A 23,511-nucleotide genomic window follows, 5' to 3' on the forward strand; every position below is an offset into this window, starting at 1 on the left:
GTAATGGATAGATCTAATAAACATTCATTTTTGCTCAGTGACTTTTAACCTTTGTTTTTTGCAGTTTGTTTGCTTATGTAGAAGATCCAGTTATACTGTATTTTCTTTTCTTTTTATGACTATCTGTTCTTTCCTTTGAAGCTGTTTGCTTGCTTTTATTTTTTTAGTCTCAACAGTTTCAAACAGCACGCACAAATTAAAGCCAGTGGCTCCATGCAAGCTTTATTGATTTCTCCCCTCTTGTTTTACCCTTAATGTATCACTTTCATGTTCAAATGAAGACCATCCCAAAATAATTACCAAAAAAAAAAAAGAATGGTGCTCTGATTATTAAGTTTTGGTGATTAAAGCATTCATGGACAGAGGAAACACATAGATCTCTTATTCTTATCAGCTGTGTTCCTGGAATCGGAATAACAACAAGATGTGTGCAATTATGGGTCAATTTCTGTTCTCTGAAGTCAGTTAATCTGTCAGTTTCATTCAAATTCTACTAATATTTTTAAACACTTGATAAATCTGAATGGACTTAAAATTAAACCCTGGGTTGCCTTTAATCAGGTTTATTCAGTGGACTCTCCATAAGGTCTAAGCTCTGAAATCCTGCTTCTCCCTCAATAGTATTGATGAATCATTAGCAATTCAGTAAAATATGTATATGTTCTCGGATTTTTCCACTGTCTGAAAGCCTCTGACCACTGTTGAGCCAAGGTAATATTGGCTAAATGGAAGGTTACTAAGAATATGGCTTATGTCTCAAACTGTGTTCACAGCATTTGTATCAGCCTGTATAATTTCTGGCATTTACAATTTTATGATTTTGTATACACAGTGGGAGAAATTGCTCTGCTGGGAGGAAAACAATGTAGATCCAGATATACCCAAAGAAAAATATATATCCTATATAATTGTTAACTCTGATTTCTAAGTAGATGTAATACGGCCTTTATTAAACATTGCTAATGTTTATTTCATTGAGACTAGAAAGTTGGCAAAAATAAGGCAAAAACAATCTGGTTGCTTTGCTCTGGCTTGAGTTAACTGTTGAAATAATCGTATGCCACATTCTGATATATATTCGGCCTTAGGGTCTTTCCTGGGAAAGCAAAACATGACCCATCTGTTTCCTGGCATTATAAATCTGTATTTACTCATTTAAACTGTCCTAAGCATAGAACACTGACTTGAAAAAAATAATGTAGTCTCTTATGCTTAATGAAATGCTATATTTTCTGGCTGAATTTGGTCTTTCTGCCTTTACTTGAAATTCTGAAACTTCTTATTTTCATTATTGGAGGCCAATAGAGGAGCAAATAAAAGAGTATTATTTTATCTACTTTCTATACAGAGTTTGGTCCTTCATCAAGCTTTTATAGAGTAAATTTTTCTGTGCGGTATTAAGAAATGGTTTATACTTATTCAAGTGAACTTTAAAGACCAAACAAAACACCTTGGAACTGCACATAATTGTGGCTTATTCTGGGATTCCATACATACTGTACAATTTAAACTTAATATAGCCCTTTAAAATTCCAGAAAGTGACTAGATTTGGCCACATTCCAAATTATGACATGATTAATAGATTTTTGGGTAAGAGATTGTGTCTTTTGTAATTATATATAATTGAAAATAATGCAGTGGAAGCACAAGAAATCATTCTGATTGATTTAATTATATAGGTAATATGGTATAGCTTTGTTTAGAAGTAGTAAATATTTAAGCTTGTAGTATGGTGAGTTATTTTTAACTTAACTGCAAAAGGAAACCACAGTTGTATTCAGTATATTCATTTGAATAGAAGAAGAATCTAAAAACGAAGATCATTTTTTCTAATGAATAGGGGAATTACATCTAACTAATACCTGCTTTCTAACTATAAAAATAACATTTACGTTGGGACTTCCCTGGTGGTCCAGTGGCTAAGACTCCATGCCCCCAGTGCAGGGGGGCCCGGGTTTGATTCCTGGTCAGGGAACTAGATCCCGTTTGCTACAACTAAAGATTCCACATGCCACAATTAAGACCTGGAGCAACCAAATAAATAAATACTTTAGAAAATAACATTTACATTAATAGGAATTCTACTTATTTTGAGATCATTCTCATAGTAAAGATTTTCTAAAGCAGTCTCAAAATGGCATTTTATGATGATTTTTTGCATTTTCTCTGAAAAATGTTGTAACTAAAACTCAAATCATATTGATTGTTTGATAATTTATTTGTATAACTGTGAAAGACTTGAATATATCTGGATTATTTTTAGTCAGAATAATTTTCTTAATACATATGCTTCAAATACCATTAAAATCCACCTGGTGTATCATATTGTCCTAGGACTCGGTAATAACTATGGGAAGTTATAACTATGCCATTTCCTGTGTCATTACCTATCTAATTTTTTAAAAGAAGTTCAGAAAGAGACTTAAATTATCATGTAAATCTTGCCAGTACTCTGAGTAATGCTCTTTGGGTAATCAAGGTGTATAACCTTAAAGTAGTCTCGTACTGCATAATTATTAAGTGAAAGCAATTCATAACAGGCACTTTATCCAGATTGATCAGCAGTCAGTATAAATAAGTGGCTTGGTGGTTTGCACCATTTCACATGTCCCTGGAAAAACATTCTTTTATTTCTTGCTGTTTGTTACAGTGGACTCTTAGAGAGAGGGATTGCCTGTTCCCAGATCTCATAGGTTCTTGGCCTGCTGATTTGCCTTCAGCTTTCTATATAGAAGCTTGTCACTCCAATTGACAGTGGTAATTGTGACTTACCGCCATTTGTAGGAAATTATGAATAATAACATAGGACATTTCACTGAAGGCAACTTAGGAATCAATGAAAGAAACTTAAAACTTGATCAGAGCAATCAAGAATATCCTAAAACAAATTACTAAATGATACCACATTTTTAATCATGCATCTCTACAGCCTAGTGTTACTACATTAAAAGAGAAGGAACCCCCCCAAAAAAGAAAGAAAACCCAGATCCAAAATTTGAAGAATAAGTTCTTGTTACCCAGTGGCTAGGATAGAACATTTTGACTATGGATTCCTACATAGATGGACTGATGCAGTGCTTCATATACCCCACCCCAACTCAATCAACTTACAGAATGTTCCAGAATTCAAATGAATATATGTCTAGATCGCTGGTTTTAATACAGCTAAACTAAGTGGGTTGTTACAGGTTAGTAGAAGTAAGCTCAATCACTTGTTAAAGGGATTTCCCTTTCAAATTTAAAGAAATTATTAGCAGTAACAGTAAATAAATTAAATATCCTACTAGAATGTAAAAATAGAAATGTTAAGTATATTCTGAAACTAGAGAATAAAAGGAATTAATAAAATGAGAACTGCTAGATGGAGAAAATATATTGTTAAGTAGATTGATTAGTAAAATTATTATTTACCAAAGACCTGAATGTCATCATTTTATAAGACTAAATTCATATTAATTTATGAATTCTTGCATTTCCAGAATTATGTTCCATGGGAAACTCATTCATTGGGATGTGGTCTCCATGTGAGAGAAATACTGTCATTAAAGAATCAAATAATCTATGCTCAAAGAATTTTCAGATCCTTTAGCATTCTTCTGTACATGGCAGATCTCATAGAGAGACTATGTGAAGTGAAAGTCACTCAGTCAGTTCCGAGTCTTTGCAACCCCATGGACTATAGCATTCATGGAATTCTCCAGGCCAGAATATTGGAGTGGGTAGTCTATCCTTTCTCCAGGGGAACTTCCTGACCCAGAAATAGAACCAGAGTCTCCTGCATTGCAGGCAGATTCTTTACCAGCTGAGCTATCAGGGAAGCCCTAAGAGAGACTCTGGTATTTCACTTTTCTTTTCTTTTTTTACCAAGAATCACCTTTACAGAGTATGTAGCTAGTTTGTTATTTAGTATAAAACACTTTAGAAAAGCTTACAATAGATTAAATTTCAAAATCTAGCTTTGTAAATATTTTTTCTACCATGAGAAAATTTGTAGATTGAAACCAAACTGAAATAGTCTGTAATACAGAAAACTGTTCTTGAGATGGATTAGCATTTCTATTTAGTATTATTTTCTAATTATATCTACAAGTCTGTTGATATTTGGAGAAGATAATTGCTTATCATTTTTATGTTTATAGATAATCTCATAAGATAGGAAAATTTGAGCAGCTGCACAATTAACAAATATGAATCTATCATCTGTGTGCATGTACTCAGTCATGTCCGACTCTATGTGACCCATGGACGGTAGCCTTCCAGGCCCCTCTGTCCATGGAATTTTCCAGGCAAGAATGCTAGAATGGATTGCCATGCCCTCCTCCAGGGGATCTTCCTGGCCCAGGGATCTAACCTGCATCTCTTGTGTCTCCTGCATTGGCAGGCAGCTCTTCACCAGTTGAGCCACCAGGAATGCCTCTGAATCTATGATCCTGAGTTCTATAATTGTTAACTCAGTCAGTGAATTAAAGAAATCAAAGACTATGGGCTTAATTTTAAGCATATAGACATTGAGAAAACCTATCCCACAATATCCTAAAGAAGAGATATTTTACATTATAGGAAAATTTACTTTAAAAATGCACTTATCTCTGAGTGCTGTTCATACTGAAGAAATTCCTCAGTGACATATAAGATGCTTCTCCTATATTATTTTGTTTAGATACATCCACCAAGCATTTACCCAACTTGGTACTTACCTTTCTATCTGAAAAAGATAGCCATCTTCTAAACCATGCCCCAAATCCCTGAACTGTTGGCTATCAAATTGTTCTGTCTCTGTCTCTTTGCACTCACAGAGAATGGGACATTTTTGCATTGTTATCATTTTTATATTTAAAATCTCCTCAGAGTCTTGTCTATTGCCCCAAACATATTTTTAAAAATTGAGTTTCCAAAATATTCCCAATTATTCAGTGTAGTCAAATGCATTTGGCTGGTATAATTAAACATAGCAGAAATATATTAGCTTAAAAAGAATGAAGCACATATATTGTGAAAATGCATAATTTAAAGAGATTCAAAGAGTGTCTCTATGTATATGTTCATTGTCAATATTATACTTGCGTATATATGTATAATTATGTTATAAATTCAGGTATAAGAACATTTTTTAACATCTTTTGGATTGGAAAATAGGGAGAAATATTTTTTTTTAAATCCACAGGGCTTAAAAATACTGTCTTCTTAATAGATCCTTGAAAAGTCACTAGAGTCTTAAAATAATGCTGTCAGTTCTTTTGTGCTGCATACCAGGACATCTATAATTTGACCTTCTAAACCATACCCAGAAGTAATTCAGTAAATATATGTCATTGAGTTAAAAATTATTCTTGATGTCCTTTATAGGGGTGGAGTATGGAGCATGCCAAAGCTCATTTTGGGGACATTGAACTTCAATAGGTGGGGCAGGGTAGAGTTTCACATAAAAATACAATGAAATTTGATGGCTGTATAAAATTAAAGTCAGCAGTTTTAGCACTGATTGTTTTTTAGTTAGATTTAGGAAAGTATATGTTCATCAACTACCAAAGGATATCCAGAGATAGATATAACCAGATCACCAGGACACCTAGGGAAGGACATGGATACAATGCAAGGAAAAATATGCAAATGATCAGCTAGTTAGAAAGGCATCATGCTAAGTCACTTCACTCATGTGTGACTCTTTGTGACCCATGGACTGTAGCCCACCAGGCTCCTCTGTCTTTAGAATTCTCCAGGCAAGAATACTGGAGTGGGTTGTCATTTCCCCCTCCAGGGGATCTTTCCAACCCAGGGATCGAACCCACGTCTCCTGCATCTCCTGCATTGGCAGGTGGGTTCTTTACCAGTAGCACCACCTGGGAAGTCCAGAAAGTCATCAGATGGATGCATAACGTGATGAAGGGGGAAATTGTCTTGACAAACAAGTCCCTGCTCTGCTTCAAGTTAACCCGGCTCTCCAGCCTCAGTGCAGCTACAATGCACAACCTGCAGCTGTCGTCTCTGCAGCAGAGCAGGTCCTGGGCCCCCGACCTCAATCCCCACATCTGCAAAATGCGCCAAAGCAACTGAACGTCTCCCTGCATTTCAGAATGCTCTGTGCAAGTAAAAGTAATCGTTTTCTGGTCTGAAAAACTTGTATAGTGGTTCTATGTTATGAGACAGGAAATCCTAGAGATGAACCAAGTTGGAGGGGAAGAACTATGAATTCTCTTTGGGCTGTGTTTCATCATCTTTTATGTCAGTGATGTGTACAGTCAAAGGAAAAACATTTTTGAGTTACTCAAACACCTTAGGAGACAAAGCACAAATAGCAGAATGAATTATAAAAATACATACTTTATAACTTTATTTACTATGTATAGAATATATATGAGTCCATATAGAAGAACTAAAACTAACAAACTTGTTTAAAAAATAAACACACACACAGCTTCAGGGCTTGGAAAGGCAACATGAGAGGAGTGGGCTGGGAGATAGTCTGGGTCTGCCGTACAGAGGAAGCAGTTTCTACTAAATTCTGCCCAGTTGTCTCCACATACGTTTTCTCATACTGCTTCTAAAATTGGATATTTTCAAATTTTTCATCATTTTGATAAGTGAAAAAAATCTTATTTTGAAATGTACACATTCTTAGACTCAACAGGTCCATTGTCATAGAATTTTCTTACAGACATTCTCACATAGCTTACTCACTATATTTATGAAGATGCTCATTGCGGTCTTGTTTGCAACAACAAACTCTTGAAAAAAAAAAAAAAAGAAAATAACCCACCCATCCATTAACTAGTTATATGACTCATAATACTATACACAGTGGAATACTGTCATTTTTAAAAGTGTATTTGTACATACATAATGATGTGAAAATTTCTCTAAGACCTACTACTAAATAGTAAATATTATGTAGAAGAGTTACATAGGGTAAACTAAAGTTATTTACATGTCTTGTTTTTGTACATATTAACATTTCTCTACACAGATATACAAAGAACAATTTATTTGAATTCCATTGAAGGAAAGGGCCTTCTGTACTTTAAATTCTACCCCCCATCTCCATAAATTACCTTTCATTTTATAAACTGGTTAACGGTTTCTGTCAGAAATTAAAATTCTTTCTTAATAGTTACATTTTTCATGCTGCAGTCTCAAAAATGATTGATGTCATAAATATAGACAGATGCTAAGTGAATATTATATAATTTCTATGAAGGGGAGAGGATTTGGTGAATTAGGTAATTGGTCAGACAACTTGGTGTATGGAATCAGACAGCCCTGGGTTTGAATTCTGAATTTTCTGGTCAGTAAATTACTGAAGCCAGATGAAATAATTTATGAAGAGTTATTAGCAAAGTATCAGTTACATAGTGACTAAATAAATGGTGACCATTCATATTGTAGTGTCAGTAGAGATAGGGAAAATGGTTGGCTTTGAGAAACTGTTATGAGGTTAAAATGAACAGAAGCAGGGTTGATCTTCTGTGTGAGGTGAAAAGGAAGGACGGGTTCATGTGTTTAAAAGGAATCCCACATTCACATGAGATAGGAAATCCTAGAGATGAATCAAGTTGGAGGGGAAAGATTGTGAATTCTATTTGGACTATATTTCATGCACCCATAAGAGAATTGAATGCTGTTATCTAGTAGATAGATCAGAGGAAAGGGATGGGATGGAACATACATTTTGGAATCACCAACGTGTAGGCAGTGTTTAAATCTTGAAGTATAAGTGGGCCCAAAGAGAGAGCGTAGATGAAGAAGAAAAGTGGCAGCCATGAAAAACTGCTTTCTTTAAAGGCATGTGAGAAAAGAAGCAACTGTTAGTAAAAGGGACTGAAAAAGGGGTATTCACAGAAACAGGAGGAAAAGTCATGAGAAACAAGAAGGAAAGTATGCTTAAGAATGTTCAGTGAAATCGAAGCTCAGAGGGACTTGAGGGGACACTAGTTCTTTATTCTCAAACATTAGCTGCTATAGGACTGTGCCAGTGGCATTCTAATATTTCCTCAAAACAAAGGTCTTCATTTTGTTTCCTTGAAATATATCCCACTCCCAGTTTTCTTTTTCTTGAAAAATGTCAATGCCGTCTTCCCCAACACACATGCAGAAGGTATCCTTCACACTTTCTGTTCTATTCACAAGTAGGGTGTTGCTCTTCACTCCCTTTTAATAAATACTTTTATTAAAAAAATAAAGGCCTTTTAATAAAAATTTTCACCATGAGTAGAGTTAACAACTTCTAATGTGCTTCTGTACCCCCAGACTGCCCTCTTACAGATTCATTCATTCATAGGGACGGCTTCACCACTTTAACCAATGGTTCTAACAGTTTCAGAGAATTGGCATTGGCTTTACTGTCAACTAAAGGACTTTACTGTCAACTAAGGACGTCCCTGTTGGCTCACATGATAAAGCATCTGCATACAATGTGGGAGACCTGGGTTCGATCCCTGAGTTGGGAAGACCCTCTGGAGAAGGAAATGGCAATCCACTCCAGTACTCTTGCCTGGAAAATCCCGTGGACAGAGGAGCCTGGTAGTCTACAGTCCATGAAGTCACAAAGAGTCGGACACAACTGAGCGACTGAAACTTTCACTTTCACGTACTCGCTCTGATGTTCAAAGCTTTCTATATGCTGATCTTAACCTTCCTATTGAGAATCATCTCTTTATTCTCGTTAATTCAGTATGTCCAGTAAGCTCAGACCTGAGCAGTTTGTACTTTTACAATCTCCACGTCTTTGTATATACACTTTATCACTAGAATGTATTTTTTTTTCCAACCATTCCAAGTCCTTTAAGGACTACCTCAAGTACCTCATTTCCCCAATAAATAACAAAATGTGTTTTGCACTTATCAACTAGATTGATTTTCTCAATTATTTATTGCCTTACATTGTTGCTATTTCATTGTCTTAACCCTTTAAGCCCTTTCACACATTTCTCTTAACGAACATACCATAGCATGACAAGCAGTGATTTTTACTTGAACAAATGACTGCTTAAACTTCTTCATTGAGTAAGTAAAAAATGTATGATACATCTAAGCATTGTATTTCTTTTCTTCTGATCTATTTTTCTGACTCTAGTTCTATAACAATTACAATGCTTCATATATTTTACTAGGAAAAATTAGTAACTAGCTTGTCTTTCTCCAGAAATATTAAAGTAATCAATATAATTTTATGTAAACATGCAACTCCCTTGACCTTTTTCTGTATGGTATATCAAACTACTTAAAAATGTGATTTTTTTTAATAAAAAAATTAAATCCAGTCATATTTGAGTAACATGCTATTTAAGCCTAAAGAATGCTTCAGGTTGAGCTTCAAGGAAGCTGGCAGACCTGTTTTGCATTGACTGGAATTCATGTGTCAATACCTGGCGAAAGGCTGGAGAGCGATGATCTAACCTTGAAGAAAGGCAGCAGATAGAAGCAAAGCACAGTTAAGAATTTTCTCTGTGAACTGGGGAATACTTGGTATATTTCAGGTTGGAATAAGTTAAAGGTTGCTATGTAATGTACTCTGTACTATTTTAAATCAAGATTTCATTTACTAAAACAAAATAAAAAACACACACTTACTCTAACATGGCCACAGAGGATCTGATCCATTTTTTACTTAGGGTTGTTATACTGGACCTGGAAAGTATTTAATTGGAAAAGGAAATTCAATCACTGTCTTTCCAAACAACTGTCTCTGGTGGGAAGATGTTTCCCTGGGATGATAGTGATAAAATAGAAACGTACTGCTGGTCTTTTTTCACCCCTGCAACATCCTGTGATTCATAGGCTCAGCACTGATAGAACTGCAAATGTGCCCAAGACTTTGTATTTATTAATTGCTTCTTAATGCAAAACACCTTGTTTTAATTCCATCATTGTGATGATCAGTGTATATACTTTGATATAAAAAATGATTGGGGCAATTATTATGACCTTTCATAACACATTCAGTTCTCTGCTAATCATTCATAAGCAATCTGCTTGATTTTTGCCACACACATTTCCTTGATTTGCAGTAACTCTATGCAAACATTTTCATGAAAGAGACAAAAATAGTTGAACTGTAGAACCAAGCGATGAATTAATTAAACACATATGCAAAAAATCCTCAATGTCTGACCTCTAGGAATAGATTCAATCCCAAATATCCATGTGTTAAATAAAGCAGATGAACTATGTTTAAAGATGTTGCAACACTGACCAAAATAAATTGCAAATCTTAAAAAACAAAGCTAACTTTTGTTCCTTAGTATGCTTGTTTCACACTCACTTTATTAAAAAGTTTAAAGATGGAACTGCCAAACATATACATAAATGAATAGGAATGCTGTGCTAATAATTTCCAGTAGAAGTCATCATTTAGTTTCCTTACGAGGTCCACACTCCACTGTGAATGCTACTTCACTCTCGTTAAAACTACTTTGGAATAATCCATTTATTCCCAAAGACAAATTATCCAAGTCAATGCTGTTAACCTTGTTAGAGATTGGCACTTATCATTACAAATTATATCAGGTTCTAGAAGATTGTCTATTATATTGGTTAAAAAAAAGTTCTGTCTGCCAGTGACAATTTTCTCTTAATTTAGGAATTCCTATTTCTTACAGAGGCCAGCTGGAAATGAGTAAAGCATTACAGAGCCTTCCTTAGCTGTTGGCCTGGAGAATACACATTCTCTCCAGAATATATATCTTTGGCACAGTCTAGAAGGAAGGAATCTCGGGTAATCTCTGTGCTGGCCAAGTGTGAGAATTATTATTTTTAACCCCTAAATGTCCTGAAATTTGGGGATTTTTTTCAAGGAATTTAAAAGTAGACTAGTTATATTTGTTATCCAATAAAACTCCAAATAAATACTGTACAGTAGTGTTTTTATTTCTGGGTTCCTGCCTCTTTGGTATAATGTTTAAAAGAATATTTTATGGGACTCAGCAGGTTGAAGAGTTTTACACTAACTTTAGAATTTAACATGCACAGATTAACAGGCAAACAAGTTGATTATTTAACCTAAGTGTACAAATTTACTTACACCATAGTGTCCTGATTGGTTCCCTAATGTAGGTTATCTAAATATTCAGAGTAAAACTAGCACTGAGCATTGTCTGTGTGCCCAGTCTGAAGTCCTGAAAGGAAAGGTGGAAACTAATATTTAACCAGTAACTTTAACGTTTGGTATTTTACCATAGGACCCCAATACTGAAGACTAGATAGGGAAATCTTTTGTAACTGAAAGTCACATATGCAGAATATATCTACTTGATCCTAGAACCCATGGAGCACAGAAGCAGTGCAAAAATCAGAGATCAGTAGAAATAATGAGTGTCTCTTCTCTATATAGAAGAGTAATTAAGAGATAATTATAGATATCCCATTCATAAAGGGTTTTTAAGTGAAATTAAGTTGTTCAGAAGCACGTAGGTTACTCCTTAGACAAAAGGACACTGTTCTTTGGTGAATTTGGCAGATACATACCAGATAGATTATATCATGAGCCCTTATGGATATTCCTACATGATTCATGAACTTTCAATGACAGATAATTTTGCACTTTACAAAAGTAGATTCAAATGGTACTATGGATAAGCTTTGAGAACCTCCTAAAATCATGTTCACTGTTTTTGTCCCTCATTTTGACACTTTATAAACTTGTAGATACCTATTTATCAGCGCCTGTGCAGTCACGTTTTACTCATGTCAGTGTATTACAGAGCGTGTTTGCTTTTATTCACTAGTAGTTAGTGGATTTATGCCTCTAAGCATTGTAGTATTCATAGAAATTTGGGGGAACGATATATGTAGATTATTTTTAAAGATATATATTCTTGATAAGCATACTCAAAGCCATCATGAAATGAATATTTCTATATAATATAATAAAAATTTAGTAACAGAGTATACTCATTCCTTATATGTTTATTTGATCCACCAAAATGTATTTATACCAATATGCTGCATAAGAGCTATTTATCCTCAGTGCATCAGATTAGGCTTGAAAAAAAATTTCATTAGGCCACAGTTATTTTATAGCACACTCGGCATAGTGAAATTATAACATCAATAAAATGTCTCAGGATAAATGGCCTTTCCCTAAACACCTAGTATAAGGTGTTTACATATTTTTCCAAGTATTAAACCAAGATCTTAGCAGCACTATCAATGCTATAAATAATACTGTTAGGAGTGAAATGTCCATGGTCAGTCTCTTACTAAAATTTGAGCTTACTACAATATTTGAGCTGTGGTGGAAGCTCATGCATCTTTGGTGGAAGAAAGAATTCCACACTGTGGCTGGTCCTTGAGATGGACTTCCTGGCTATGCAGAGTTCATTTCAACCCTTTTTTTTTTAGAACAATGCCTCAGTTGAGAATTTGTTAAGAATTTTTTGAGTTTGTTTTGTTTCCTACATTTTTTTCTATGTCTGTCATTTACTTACATTTATTCACAGACCACAAAGTTGCCAGATCATGCTAGCATCTTAACCTGCTTTTATCGGCAAACCCTGCCCATTCAGGGCTAGCATCTAACTTAGTAAGTATAACTTTCCAAGAGTTTACATCTTGATCACCAGACCCTTGTTGGCCATTTTTGGAATATGATAAACATCTGAGTTAGGTAAGCATCCACTGTACCCTTCCATCAGCTTGGATATTGCTTATTCTTCCCCAAATATTTCCTTTTCAGTTAATTTATTCAGATGAAATTTTCTTAGGTAAAATAAAGTTAGTTAGCTCTTACTGTGTGAGTAACAATGACAAAAAGAAAGTTTTAAATAATGTAAATAGTTTTAAGGGTCTATAATACATTAAGTGAAAGTGTTAGTCACTCAGTCACATCCGACTCTTGGCAACCCCAGGGACTGTAGGCCTCCCAGCCTCCACTGTGCATCCGATTTTCCAGGCGATAATACTGGAGTGAGACTGGTTCCAAATGGGGAAAGGAGTACGTCAAGGCTGTACATTGTCACCCTGCTTATTTAACTTATATGCAGAGTACATCATGAGAAACTCTGGGCTGGATGAAGCACAAGCTGGAATCAAGATTGCTGGGAGAAATATCAGTAACCTCAGATATGCAGATGACACAACCCTTATGGGAGAAAGCGAAGAACTAAAGAGCCTCTTGATGAAAATGAAAGAGGAGAGTGAAAAAGTTGGCTTAAAATTCAACGTTCAGAAAACTAAGATCATGGCATCCGGTCCCATCACTTCATGGCAAATAGATGGGGAAACAGTGGAAACAGTGACAGACTTTATATTTTTGGGCTCCAAAATCACTGCAGATGGTGACTGCAGCCATGAAATTAAAAGACGCTTGCTCTATGGAAGGAAAGTTTTGACCAACCTAGACAGCATATTAAAAAGCAGAAACATTACTTTGCCAACAAACGTCCATCTAGTCAAAGCTATGGTTTTTCCAGTAGTCATGTATGGATGTGAGGGTTGGTCTATAAAGAAAGCTGAGTGCCAAATAATTGATGCTTTTGAAGTATGGTGTTGGAGAAGACTCTTGAGATTCCCTTGGACAGCAAGGAGATCTAACCAGTCCACCCTAAAGGAAATCAGTCCTGAGTGTTCATTGAAAGGACTGATGTTGAAGCTGAAACTCCAATACTTTGGCTACCAGATGCAAAGAACTGCCTCATTTGAAAAGACCCTGATGCTGGGAAAGATTGAAAGCAGGAGAAGAAGGGGATGATAGAGGATGAGATGGCTGAATGGCATCATCGACTCAATGGACATGAATTTGCATAAACTCCGGGAGTTGGCAATGGACAGGGAGGCCTGGCGTGCTGCAGTCCATGGGGCTGCAGAGTCTGACACGATTGAGTGACTGAACTGAAGTGCATAGCCATTCCCTTCTCCAGAGATCTTATTTTAAGAGAGAATATAGTCTTCTTGCTAATTTGCTACCATTTGTATTCATGGTTCTCATTCGTTAAACTATTTCTCTAATCATTTTAATAGTTCCAACTTTGAATTATTGAGGAAGTTTCCTTTGTCATATTTAATGTTTGACATGAAAACTAATGTAGATATAATTTAATACAATCTTAAATATTGTCACTAAATGTCCTAGATCAGAGAAATCTATAATGATCTTATCTAAAGATAATGCTCCAGTGCAGGAAATGTCATCATTTTCTCAGGGAGATTGAAATGATGAATACATTAAGTCAAAACAAATTTTGTTTTCAGATACTTTAGGTGGAAAAGGGCGATTACCAGCATCATTTTTTCTTGTGCCTTGCTATTTCAGTTTGTTCTAAAGATTACTGTTTCCCTTTTTTACTGTAGTAAACCTAGTACATCAAGATTGTGTTTCCTGTTTAGAATTAAAGACTTCTAATTCATGGAATTGATTCATGAGGTGCTTAGTTTCAAAGGTCCTTCAGGGCAATATTAAAACTGTTTGGGGAACAGACTATTTGTCAGACAGTACAAGTCTCTCTTTTTAAATAACTTTAGTCAGGAAACATTCCTTGTAAAAGAAAGATCAATGGCAACTTATCTGGTACACCCTGTGTTTTTCTTTTTTTTTTTTTACCAGTTGCTGGCAAATTGATTTTGACATTTTAGCATTTTGGCATTCAGTGGATGTATAGAGTGCTGCTTTGTCTCTAATATTTTAACCTAGTACATATGTGAAGAAGTTTAAAATGTATTAGAAAAAAGATTGAAAGGAGGGAGGGAGGGAGAGAGCAAGGAGAGAAGGAAGGAAGAAAAATGGAAAGAGAAATTCATTGAAATTGATCCAAGATCTGTAAAAGCACAATGGAAGGAACACTGTATTTGGAAACAGAAGATTGTATTTGAGGTTTGTTTCTCCTTCACATGGAGTATGTCTTTGTTACTTTCTCCATTAGTCCTTCCCTGATCATCGCATTTGAATTGCTAAACCCCATAGCCCAAATTTTCCAAGTCTTCCTTCCCAGCTTTAATTTTTCTGTAGCACTTTTCAATATCTGATATACAATGTATTTTAATTCTTGACCTTCTTGCTCCCCACTATTAGAGTGTAAACTGATTGAAGGCACAAATTTTTGTCTGTTTTGTTTACTATTATTTCCTGGTATCCAAAAGAGTATTTGACACATCATAGAGTGTTCACTAAATATCTGTTGATTGAGTGAATGAAAATGGGCTCCCCCGTTGGCTCAGCAGCAGAAGATTCCACCTGGAGTGCAGAAGCCACAGGAGATGCAGATTCTATTCCAAGGTCAGGAAGATCCTCTGGAGGAGGGCATGCAACCTGCTCCAGTGCAGCCTTGCCTGGAGAATCCCATGAACAGGGGAGCCTGGCGGGCTACAACCTGTGGGGTTGCAAACGGTCGGATATTAGGTTTATGAGCAAGATTAACCAAGATATTATGTATAAAAGCATATTAGATAATGACTGGATTACAATAGGTATTTCATGTGTCCATTTACCATCTAATACATACATCTAATACTAATGTCTGTCAGTAAGTCATCTATAGATAGTGTAACAGTGTATCCCAGATTACCCAGGACCATCCCTTTTTATGCCCATAGTCCACGAATAGTTATCAGCAACTTCTTTCTTAAGTGCTCTGATTTGGATGTTAAGTTCTATGATCACTCTGTCTAAATATAAAGCATTTTACTTAATTGTCCTTATGGCAAAAGAGTTTATCTCATACCACACAGCCTGTGTTATAGTAACACAACTCCAAAAAAAAGGCCTTCTAATTAGGATAAGAGGTTATTCCACAGGATAGAGAAAGAAGAAATATTTCTAACTGTTAACATAAAGAGAAATATTGGCAATCTTCTAGTATCAAGTAGTACTACACGTCCCATCTTTGACTTTAGTACATATTACTTCAAACTCCAGTACCACCGCTTCTTAGCTGTGAAACTGTGGGCACTTTGCTTCACTTATTTGAGCCTCTATTTTCTCCTTTGTGTAAAAGGAGTAATAATAGTGCTTATGCGCTTCATATGAGATATTAAATGTAACCTCTGACACAGTGCCTGGCATATAATAGATCCTAAATAAGCACCAGCTTCATAGTATTAATCATTTCTGCTGTTTTTAGCTTCTGCACAGAATCCTGAACATGGTGGGTGAACAGTAAATATTTGAAAAGCCAATAAACAATTGAATATTCTGAGACATTCAAGCAAAATATAATTTTGAGACATTATTTCGTGGGACTGCTATCATACCAATGTTGGATAGTACAGTGAATAATTAGATAATGAATTTGCAGTCTTTAGTGTTATGTAGTGTCACTGCTTAAAAATTGCCTGACTGCAGTAACTTTTAATAATAAATTATTTGGAATGTTACCTTTCATAGTAACTTAGACCTGAAAGTGTAGCTGTGATCTACTACAGTGCCTTACATAATGAAAAGGAAAACTAAGTCCCAGGTACATTAGATTCTAGAGACAGTATTAGAGCCCTGGTCTCCTCATTTCAAGCCAAAATTATAATGACTTTTCCTTTTGATATTTGTCTGTCTTTAATCATAGTGATCTGATTTGAGAAAATATCCAATTATTTAGTAGTACCTTCTATAATAAAGTAGAAATAGCTTAGAAGATACTTTGGAATTTCAAATATATCTGTTTATTTTTCATACATTTGTAATAAAATTTTACCACATATATTTTATAAAGAATATGATTATTAGTAAAATCTTGATGTTTTTATTATTGAAGTATTCTAATAAAAATTATATTCTAAAGCTGTTAGGCTAATTTCATAATAAAGCTTATTCCATTAGTTTCAAAGGCAGAAATGATGTCATTTCAATTAAATGAACTTTTTTCTCTTAATTTTCTAAAAAATAATTTATGGAAGGCACTCTTCAACCATTATCTACTAAAATTGTGTATTCTAAGTTATCGTGTATATATAGTTACTTTGTGATCCTGAAAAAAATGACGTTACTTTGGTTTACACTTGTCCTTTGGAGTTAATATAAGATTAATTGAAAGGGTTGGTAATAGTCTATGATTAATTACTAGACTTCTTGATATGATTGAGAACCTTCTCTATTACATCAAAATGAGTTCATCTATTATAAAACTTCTGTTGTTCTTTTCATGTCTCCAATATTGTGATTACTTTCAAGATCTACAAAAATTTTAGGAGCAGACACTAGAATGATATATTTCCACATAAACTTAACCACTTAGAAGTTTTCAGTTTAATTATTTTGAGTTTTCCTGAAAATATTACCAAGAAGCATGGTGTCTGTATCATATATCTACTGAATAATATTAAGAATCTTCCAAAGGACGTGGACCAGGTAAACAGTAACTCCTCTTATAATAGCTTTTAAATTATAATAAAGCTGAAACTAAACTAGAAGCATTTAGGTCCTGTAGAAGCTAATGAGGAAAAAAAATCAGATTCAGAAGGATGTAATATCCAAGTTGTTCTTTAATCTGCTATTTGTATAAAGCTAAGAATTCATCAGATGCAAAGAAGGTTTTATGTAGAAGTATTTATAGAATAAAATTTAGAAAGATCAGTTATCTATAAAGTAGATGCATAAATGGCATGCACATACAATTGTTACTGTGTTATTCTTAGCTATTTTTACATGATATGTAAGTTTTATTACTGAAAGTGATATGACAATGAGCTTAATTTCAAGAATTTACCTAGAGACACACTAGATGCATGAAAAGATATTATCAGAGATAAGAAATAATACAAACTGGGCTACATCAAATGTAGAATACATACTATTGACCAGTGTTTTCCAAACTCAGGCTGTGCAGCAAAATCACCTAGGTACTTTTTTTTTAAAAATGTATATTCCCAGACTCCATCTGTTTCCTGCCTTAGAAATTCTAGGCTTTAAAATCTATAGTTAAAAAGATTTTTTTTCCAAGTGATTCTAAGGGATAGCCGCAGATAGATAGGTAAATGGTCTTAAACCATAAATGTTGCATAAATATGCATGAGTAGCTGGGATAATTGTGGAACACTTTCGTGAAGGTAGTGGATTTGAGATTGTGATTTGAAAAGTGGCCAGGCATCTGGAAAGGAATCCTTCTAGGAACACGGTTCTAGTTTTGGGAGCAGAAAGTGCATGGACATGATTAGTGCTTTATAGAGCAAATGATTCCTAAAGCAGAGAGGTAGAAAATTAAATTTGAGGAGGTAGATAAATGCCAGCCTGAACATTTGAGGATATTGGGCTTTATCTCATAGGCAACAGGCAACTCAATAATTGAAGTTTTTCCAAGGAGATTATGTATATAAAGCAATCTTAGAAGAATACATATTCTGTGTTAATATTTGTAATTGACTGGAAGGCTGGAGGCTAAAGACAAAGTGAACAGTAGCAGACAGACTTGAGGTGACAAGGGTTTGTGTAGAATGCTTCTGCTGATGAAAATAAAAAGAGTTGTAACCCAGGATGATAGTAGATGAAAAATAGAAAATTCTTGCGAAGAAAATGGAATCCTAATAATGACTTGGTAAAATATGAAGGGAAGCAGACATTATAAAACTTGTGCCTGCATATCTAAAAGATGATGATCAAAGTATTGACCAGTTTTCAGGTAGAATATGCTGAGATCATGGTTTTTTTTTCATTTTTATGTTACTGAAGTTTAGTTGATTTATACTATTGTATTAGTTTCTGCTGTACAGTAAAGTGATTCCGTTATACATATGTATACATTCCCTTTCATATTCTTTTCCATTATGATTTATCACAGGATACTGGATCTAGTTCCCCATGCTCTACAGTATGACCTTGTTGTTTATTCATTCTACATATAATAGTTTGCATAACTTCATCTTCTCTTTAATTGCCTGTGTCCTTCATCACTCAAAGCTCTGCCTTAGGTCAGCTAGGTGTTCTAAACTGCACTGTGTCCAGCTTATGAGCAGCAATGTTTCTGACCCTTGTTTTACATCAACCCTAGATGTTGTGGCTCATGTTCAATTTTAACAAATATAAGGAAAAGGTGACTCACAACCCAGAAAAAGGAAACAGCAAAAAAGAACAGTTGACAAAACCTTGTATCTCTCCTAGTGCTCAATTACCTGTGGCAAAGGAATGCAGTCTCGTGTTATTCAATGCATGCATAAGATCACAGGAAGACATGGAAATGAATGTTTTTCTTCAGAAAAACCTGCAGCGTACAGACCATGCCATCTTCAGCCTTGCAATGAGAAGATTAATGTAAATACTATAACATCACCCAGGCTGGGTAAGCAGATCAAAAAAAGGGAGTGATTTTGACAGACATAGAAATGATCATGGCTTCTGTTTTATGTATCACTTTAAAGCTTAGTTATCAATCTCTACTAATTAGTTTGCTTCTGACTAAATTGGATCTGTTCAACCATATAGTCCAAACGATCATGTAGTCCAGATGAAAACTATTTTCATTCCTGAGCTGTCCCTTCAGAGCTAGGCTGTGGAGATGCAAATGCCATTATCACTCAAGCTCAGCCTTAAAAGGGTTGGAGGATGTAACCATATTTTTGATTCTGACCAGTCCCATGGCAGAACCCTCAGTTAAGGTGATGTCGGTGGAAAGGTGAAGCTCTAGTGTATATCTTGGATCTCTTCATTGTTAATAGCCTTCCTTGTGATCCTGGGTACAAATTATCCTTTGGAGAGATAAAGAGTAAAAAAAACTCACTTTCAAGGAGAGCAGGTACATGGATCTACACCACTGAAAAAAAGGTACTGATTTTCTCACCTTTAAGGACATAATATTAAATATAAATAAATAGTACTAGCATTGATTTACATAGTTTTATGTTGTAAAATGCTTTCACATATATTCTCAGTTACTGTCAGTCAGTCTAATACATCATCAAGAAGTAGAGTATGTATTTTAAGTAATATATCCTGTATTTGCCTAAAAGTATTCGTGAATGCATTAGCCTTTATTTTTGTGGCAGTTTGGAGCTTTTCATAGTGCTGCTGCCTGGATGTCACTGGGTTCATTTGTTTAAAATTACCTGTTGTTTTTTTAAATGCATTTTTATAGTTGATTTCCAGTGTTGTTAGTTTCTGCAGTACAGCAAAGTGAGCCAGTCATACATATACATATATCCGCTCTTTTATATTCTCTTCCCATGTGGGCCATTACAGAGTACTCACTAGAGTTCCCTGTGCTCTCAGTAGGTCCTTGTTAGTTGGCTATTTTATAGACAGTAGTGTGTGTACATCAGTCCCAGTCTCCCGATGTATCCTGCCCCCTCCCCTTTCCCTCTTGGCATGCCGAGTGAAGTAAGTGAGACAAAGAAAAACAAATATCATATAATATCACCTACATGTGGGATCTCAAAAAGTGATGCAAATTAACTTGTTTACAAACATAAATAGAGTTACAGCTATAGAAAACAAACGTATGGTCACCAGGAGGGGACACCTTCAGTTTTCATCTGTATGTATAATCTACAGGGGATCAGTTAAATCATACAGAATAATATTGCCAAAATTCAGAGCTAAATTGTCATAGATACTTCTCCAAGCATAAGATTCAGTCAAATGGAAAAGCTTGGTTCTTCATGGAAATATAAAAATTCTCTTTTTAAGCCAAATAATTAACATTTCTAAGAAATAATCAGTTCAAGTAGAATTAAAACTAGTTAAGAAGTTAAGCAATCCTAGAGCAGATGTGCTAAATCCTTGTATTCAAAAGCAACATAATCCCTTTCTCCAACAATTATTTGGAGTCCTTCTTGACATAAAATGTGGCAGAAAATAATGAATTAAAAGAAGAATTAAATTAAAACTCCATTTTCTCTGTTTATTTTTTCTTGAAGGACATCCCCAAACATAGAAGCACAGTGGTTGGAAAGTCTGCGGTTTTTAAATGTACAATAATGAATCATATTAGAATAGTGGCAAAAGAAACTTGCAGCAGACTGTCTTTTATTATACATGCCAGAACACACTATTTCTTTGGAAAAACTGGGGCCGAATCTACCTCACTGAATTTTTTATACCAACAGCTTGTTTCAAACACTTCATTGCTGTAAATTTTAGTCACTTTTGTTAATCAGCCTTGATTTTAAGGATGCCTGAAATTGTGACTCTTAGATATCACAGCTAGACATGTCTGCTGTCTAGGAAACAAGGAATGTGAAATAAGTGTAAGCAGATTTTTGTTTTGCTATTTCTTTGCAAGTTCATCCACAATAGCACTTATTAATTTGTATTCTCATAATGGTGAACATATTGAACACATTCATTTTTCTTTTTAATCTTCTCAACTAAAAATCCAAAAGAAGCGTAAATAAAAGTCATGAAATGGACACTTAAAAGCCATTTGCAGTACACTCATTGGCTTTGGGAAATCTATCTTTAATGGTCTATAAAAGCTCATGAGTAAGACCAGTATTCACTCACTGTGCTCCTTCATCATAGAGCGTGTGTGCGTGTTTGTTTATGTCTGTCTTTTATGTTCTGGAAGGTTATGTATGTGAGCCAACAAGAGTGTAGAAAATCCCCCCGCTTAAATGATTGCTGTTTGTTTCTGCTCACGACAGCTGGTTTATCCGCATGTATTAAGTTCCCTGCGTTTTGTTCCACAGCTGCTCTGACTTTCAAGTGCCTGGGAGATCAGTGGCCTGTGTACTGCCGGGTGATACGTGAGAAGAACCTCTGCCAGGACATGCGGTGGTATCAGCGCTGCTGTGAGACGTGCAGGGACTTCTATGCCCAAAAGCTGCAGCAGAGGAGTTGACCTCTAGCAGGCTGGCTGGCTAACAGCTCTTTGCAATTACATTATTTATAAACACACACACTAGCATGTTTTTCAGACCAAATATTATCAGATTACATATAATTTAATCAAATTAATTAATTTATTTTTTTTTTTTTTGCCTGCCAAACATCCAATATGGTGTTTGCTTTGGTTCTACAAACATTTTGATTTATACTATATGGCTTCATAAATAATTTTATATAAATAAGTTGGATCCAGTTTCCAGGATAAAAATAAAAAGGGAAAAACAAAAACCAACCAAGATCTTTAGACTTAAAAAAAAATTTTTTAACAATTTTTTTTAACTTAGGGCTGTCTCTAAGGTGCTACTCTCTCCCTGACAATACCATTGAGTTATCCAGAATATATACTAATTTAGCCTAATAGTTTAGTTATATATGGAGAGATATCCTTTCTTTTCCTTTGGTATCCTGATGCAGAATTTGCCCATTTTCTGTAATCTGCAGGAGATGTGTAAGCATAAGAAACCTCATAGTGTTGAACAGGTTTTTAGAGAATGTATTATGCATTGGGTTCAGATTTAGAGATATCCATAGGAAGAATTCTACTGTAATTATAACCTTATTGTAATAATGGAAAAGAAAAGTCTGAATGGAGACTTTGATCATGTTCATGAACATGTACTTGAACACAAGTATTGTAACAATGAGACACTGTAATGATTTACACTGAATCACCATTGCACTGTTGATATAGTGTAGAGAATCCGTTATAGAAATGGTAACATCCACAAAAATGTGTGTTATTTTAACCTGTTGTCATTATATTTTAGCTTTTTAAAATATTTTGAACAAAGAAAGTGTTGATCCACCCATTTCCTTGTATCTTTTTAGCAGATTTATAAGAGTATAGTACTTAGCCTCACAAATCATAATGAGAAGATTTACTGTTTTTCAGCCTTTTCCCTACAAACAAGGAAAAACTAAAAGCTTAAAATACTGTGGTAGTTTCATTGTGTTTTTCTTTTTAAAAATTAAAAAGTTTTACAATTCTGTGAAACGTTTAAAAACCAGTTTAAGGTTTTCTTGTGAGAAAATATTGTACATGATTCACATGATTTCTTAGATTTTTCAATAAAATATGTGAAACTTCCTGTTGGGAGGCAGTTCTTCATGAGTCTCTCACATTTCCACATGTCTTGGCACTGTCTGCTTTTGTTCTGGAGTATCTTCTAAAGGATGTTTGTGTAATGAACAGCCTTGGAAGGTAAAGATAGTGTCTTTTTTGGAGCAAAGGGCAAACATGCTTATTTCTCATTATGAAAGTTTCAAGTTCCTAAAATTGGGGTCTCTCTCCTGTAACACAGTTCACTGAATATGCAGGTACTGCCTGGCCATCTTCATGTCATTCTGTGGGAAGTGGGGCTCAGGGAACTGGTGCAAGAAATGCTGATTCTCTGGCTACTGGTGTTGCTGTAAGTGATAAAGTTCTTTGTCTCTAACCCAGGAGTTTAATGTCTTCTGCCCTGAAAGTATGGCAGGCTAACTTGATAGATTGCAAGTAGAATAAAGCCTCAAAATCCTCATAGTTCTTAAGACTTCCCTTTTCATCTTCATTTTTGCATAAGGCACAGTTTGTTTCTAGATTGTCCCTTACTATGGGTATCCTTTAGTTTAATTGCTGAGATATAAAACCAGTCAATTTCAACACATCTTATGGAAGATAGTAGGGGAATGGGAAAGGGAAAACTTAACATAGTAAGAGAAAACATTCTTAATCCATCCCTTGATTCCTGAATCCATTAATTGGTGCAGAAATATCAGCATTTACTGACCGATG

The 23,511-nt window shown here is 35.0% G+C and overlaps 1 protein-coding gene across 2 annotated transcripts in view; it reads left to right on the plus strand.

Moving 5' to 3' along the window:
- ADAMTS19 (ADAM metallopeptidase with thrombospondin type 1 motif 19) overlaps positions 1-23,173 on the plus strand; it is a 261,654-nt gene extending 238,481 nt beyond the window's left edge. The window contains exons 22-23 of one of the 2 annotated variants that reach the window (XM_043465964.1): positions 19,017-19,194; positions 21,539-23,173. In XM_043465964.1, coding sequence (XP_043321899.1) covers positions 19,017-19,194; positions 21,539-21,690 — 330 coding nt within the window. In that variant the 3' untranslated portion in view covers positions 21,691-23,173. The remainder of the gene's footprint in view (positions 1-19,016; positions 19,195-21,538) is intronic. The other variant, XM_043465966.1, reaches the window with a different exon arrangement.
- Positions 23,174-23,511: the final 338 nt, after the last annotated feature.

Source organism: Cervus canadensis, chromosome 4, assembly GCF_019320065.1.
Source record: "Cervus canadensis isolate Bull #8, Minnesota chromosome 4, ASM1932006v1, whole genome shotgun sequence".
In the NCBI taxonomy this organism is placed as follows: domain Eukaryota; kingdom Metazoa; phylum Chordata; class Mammalia; order Artiodactyla; family Cervidae; genus Cervus; species Cervus canadensis.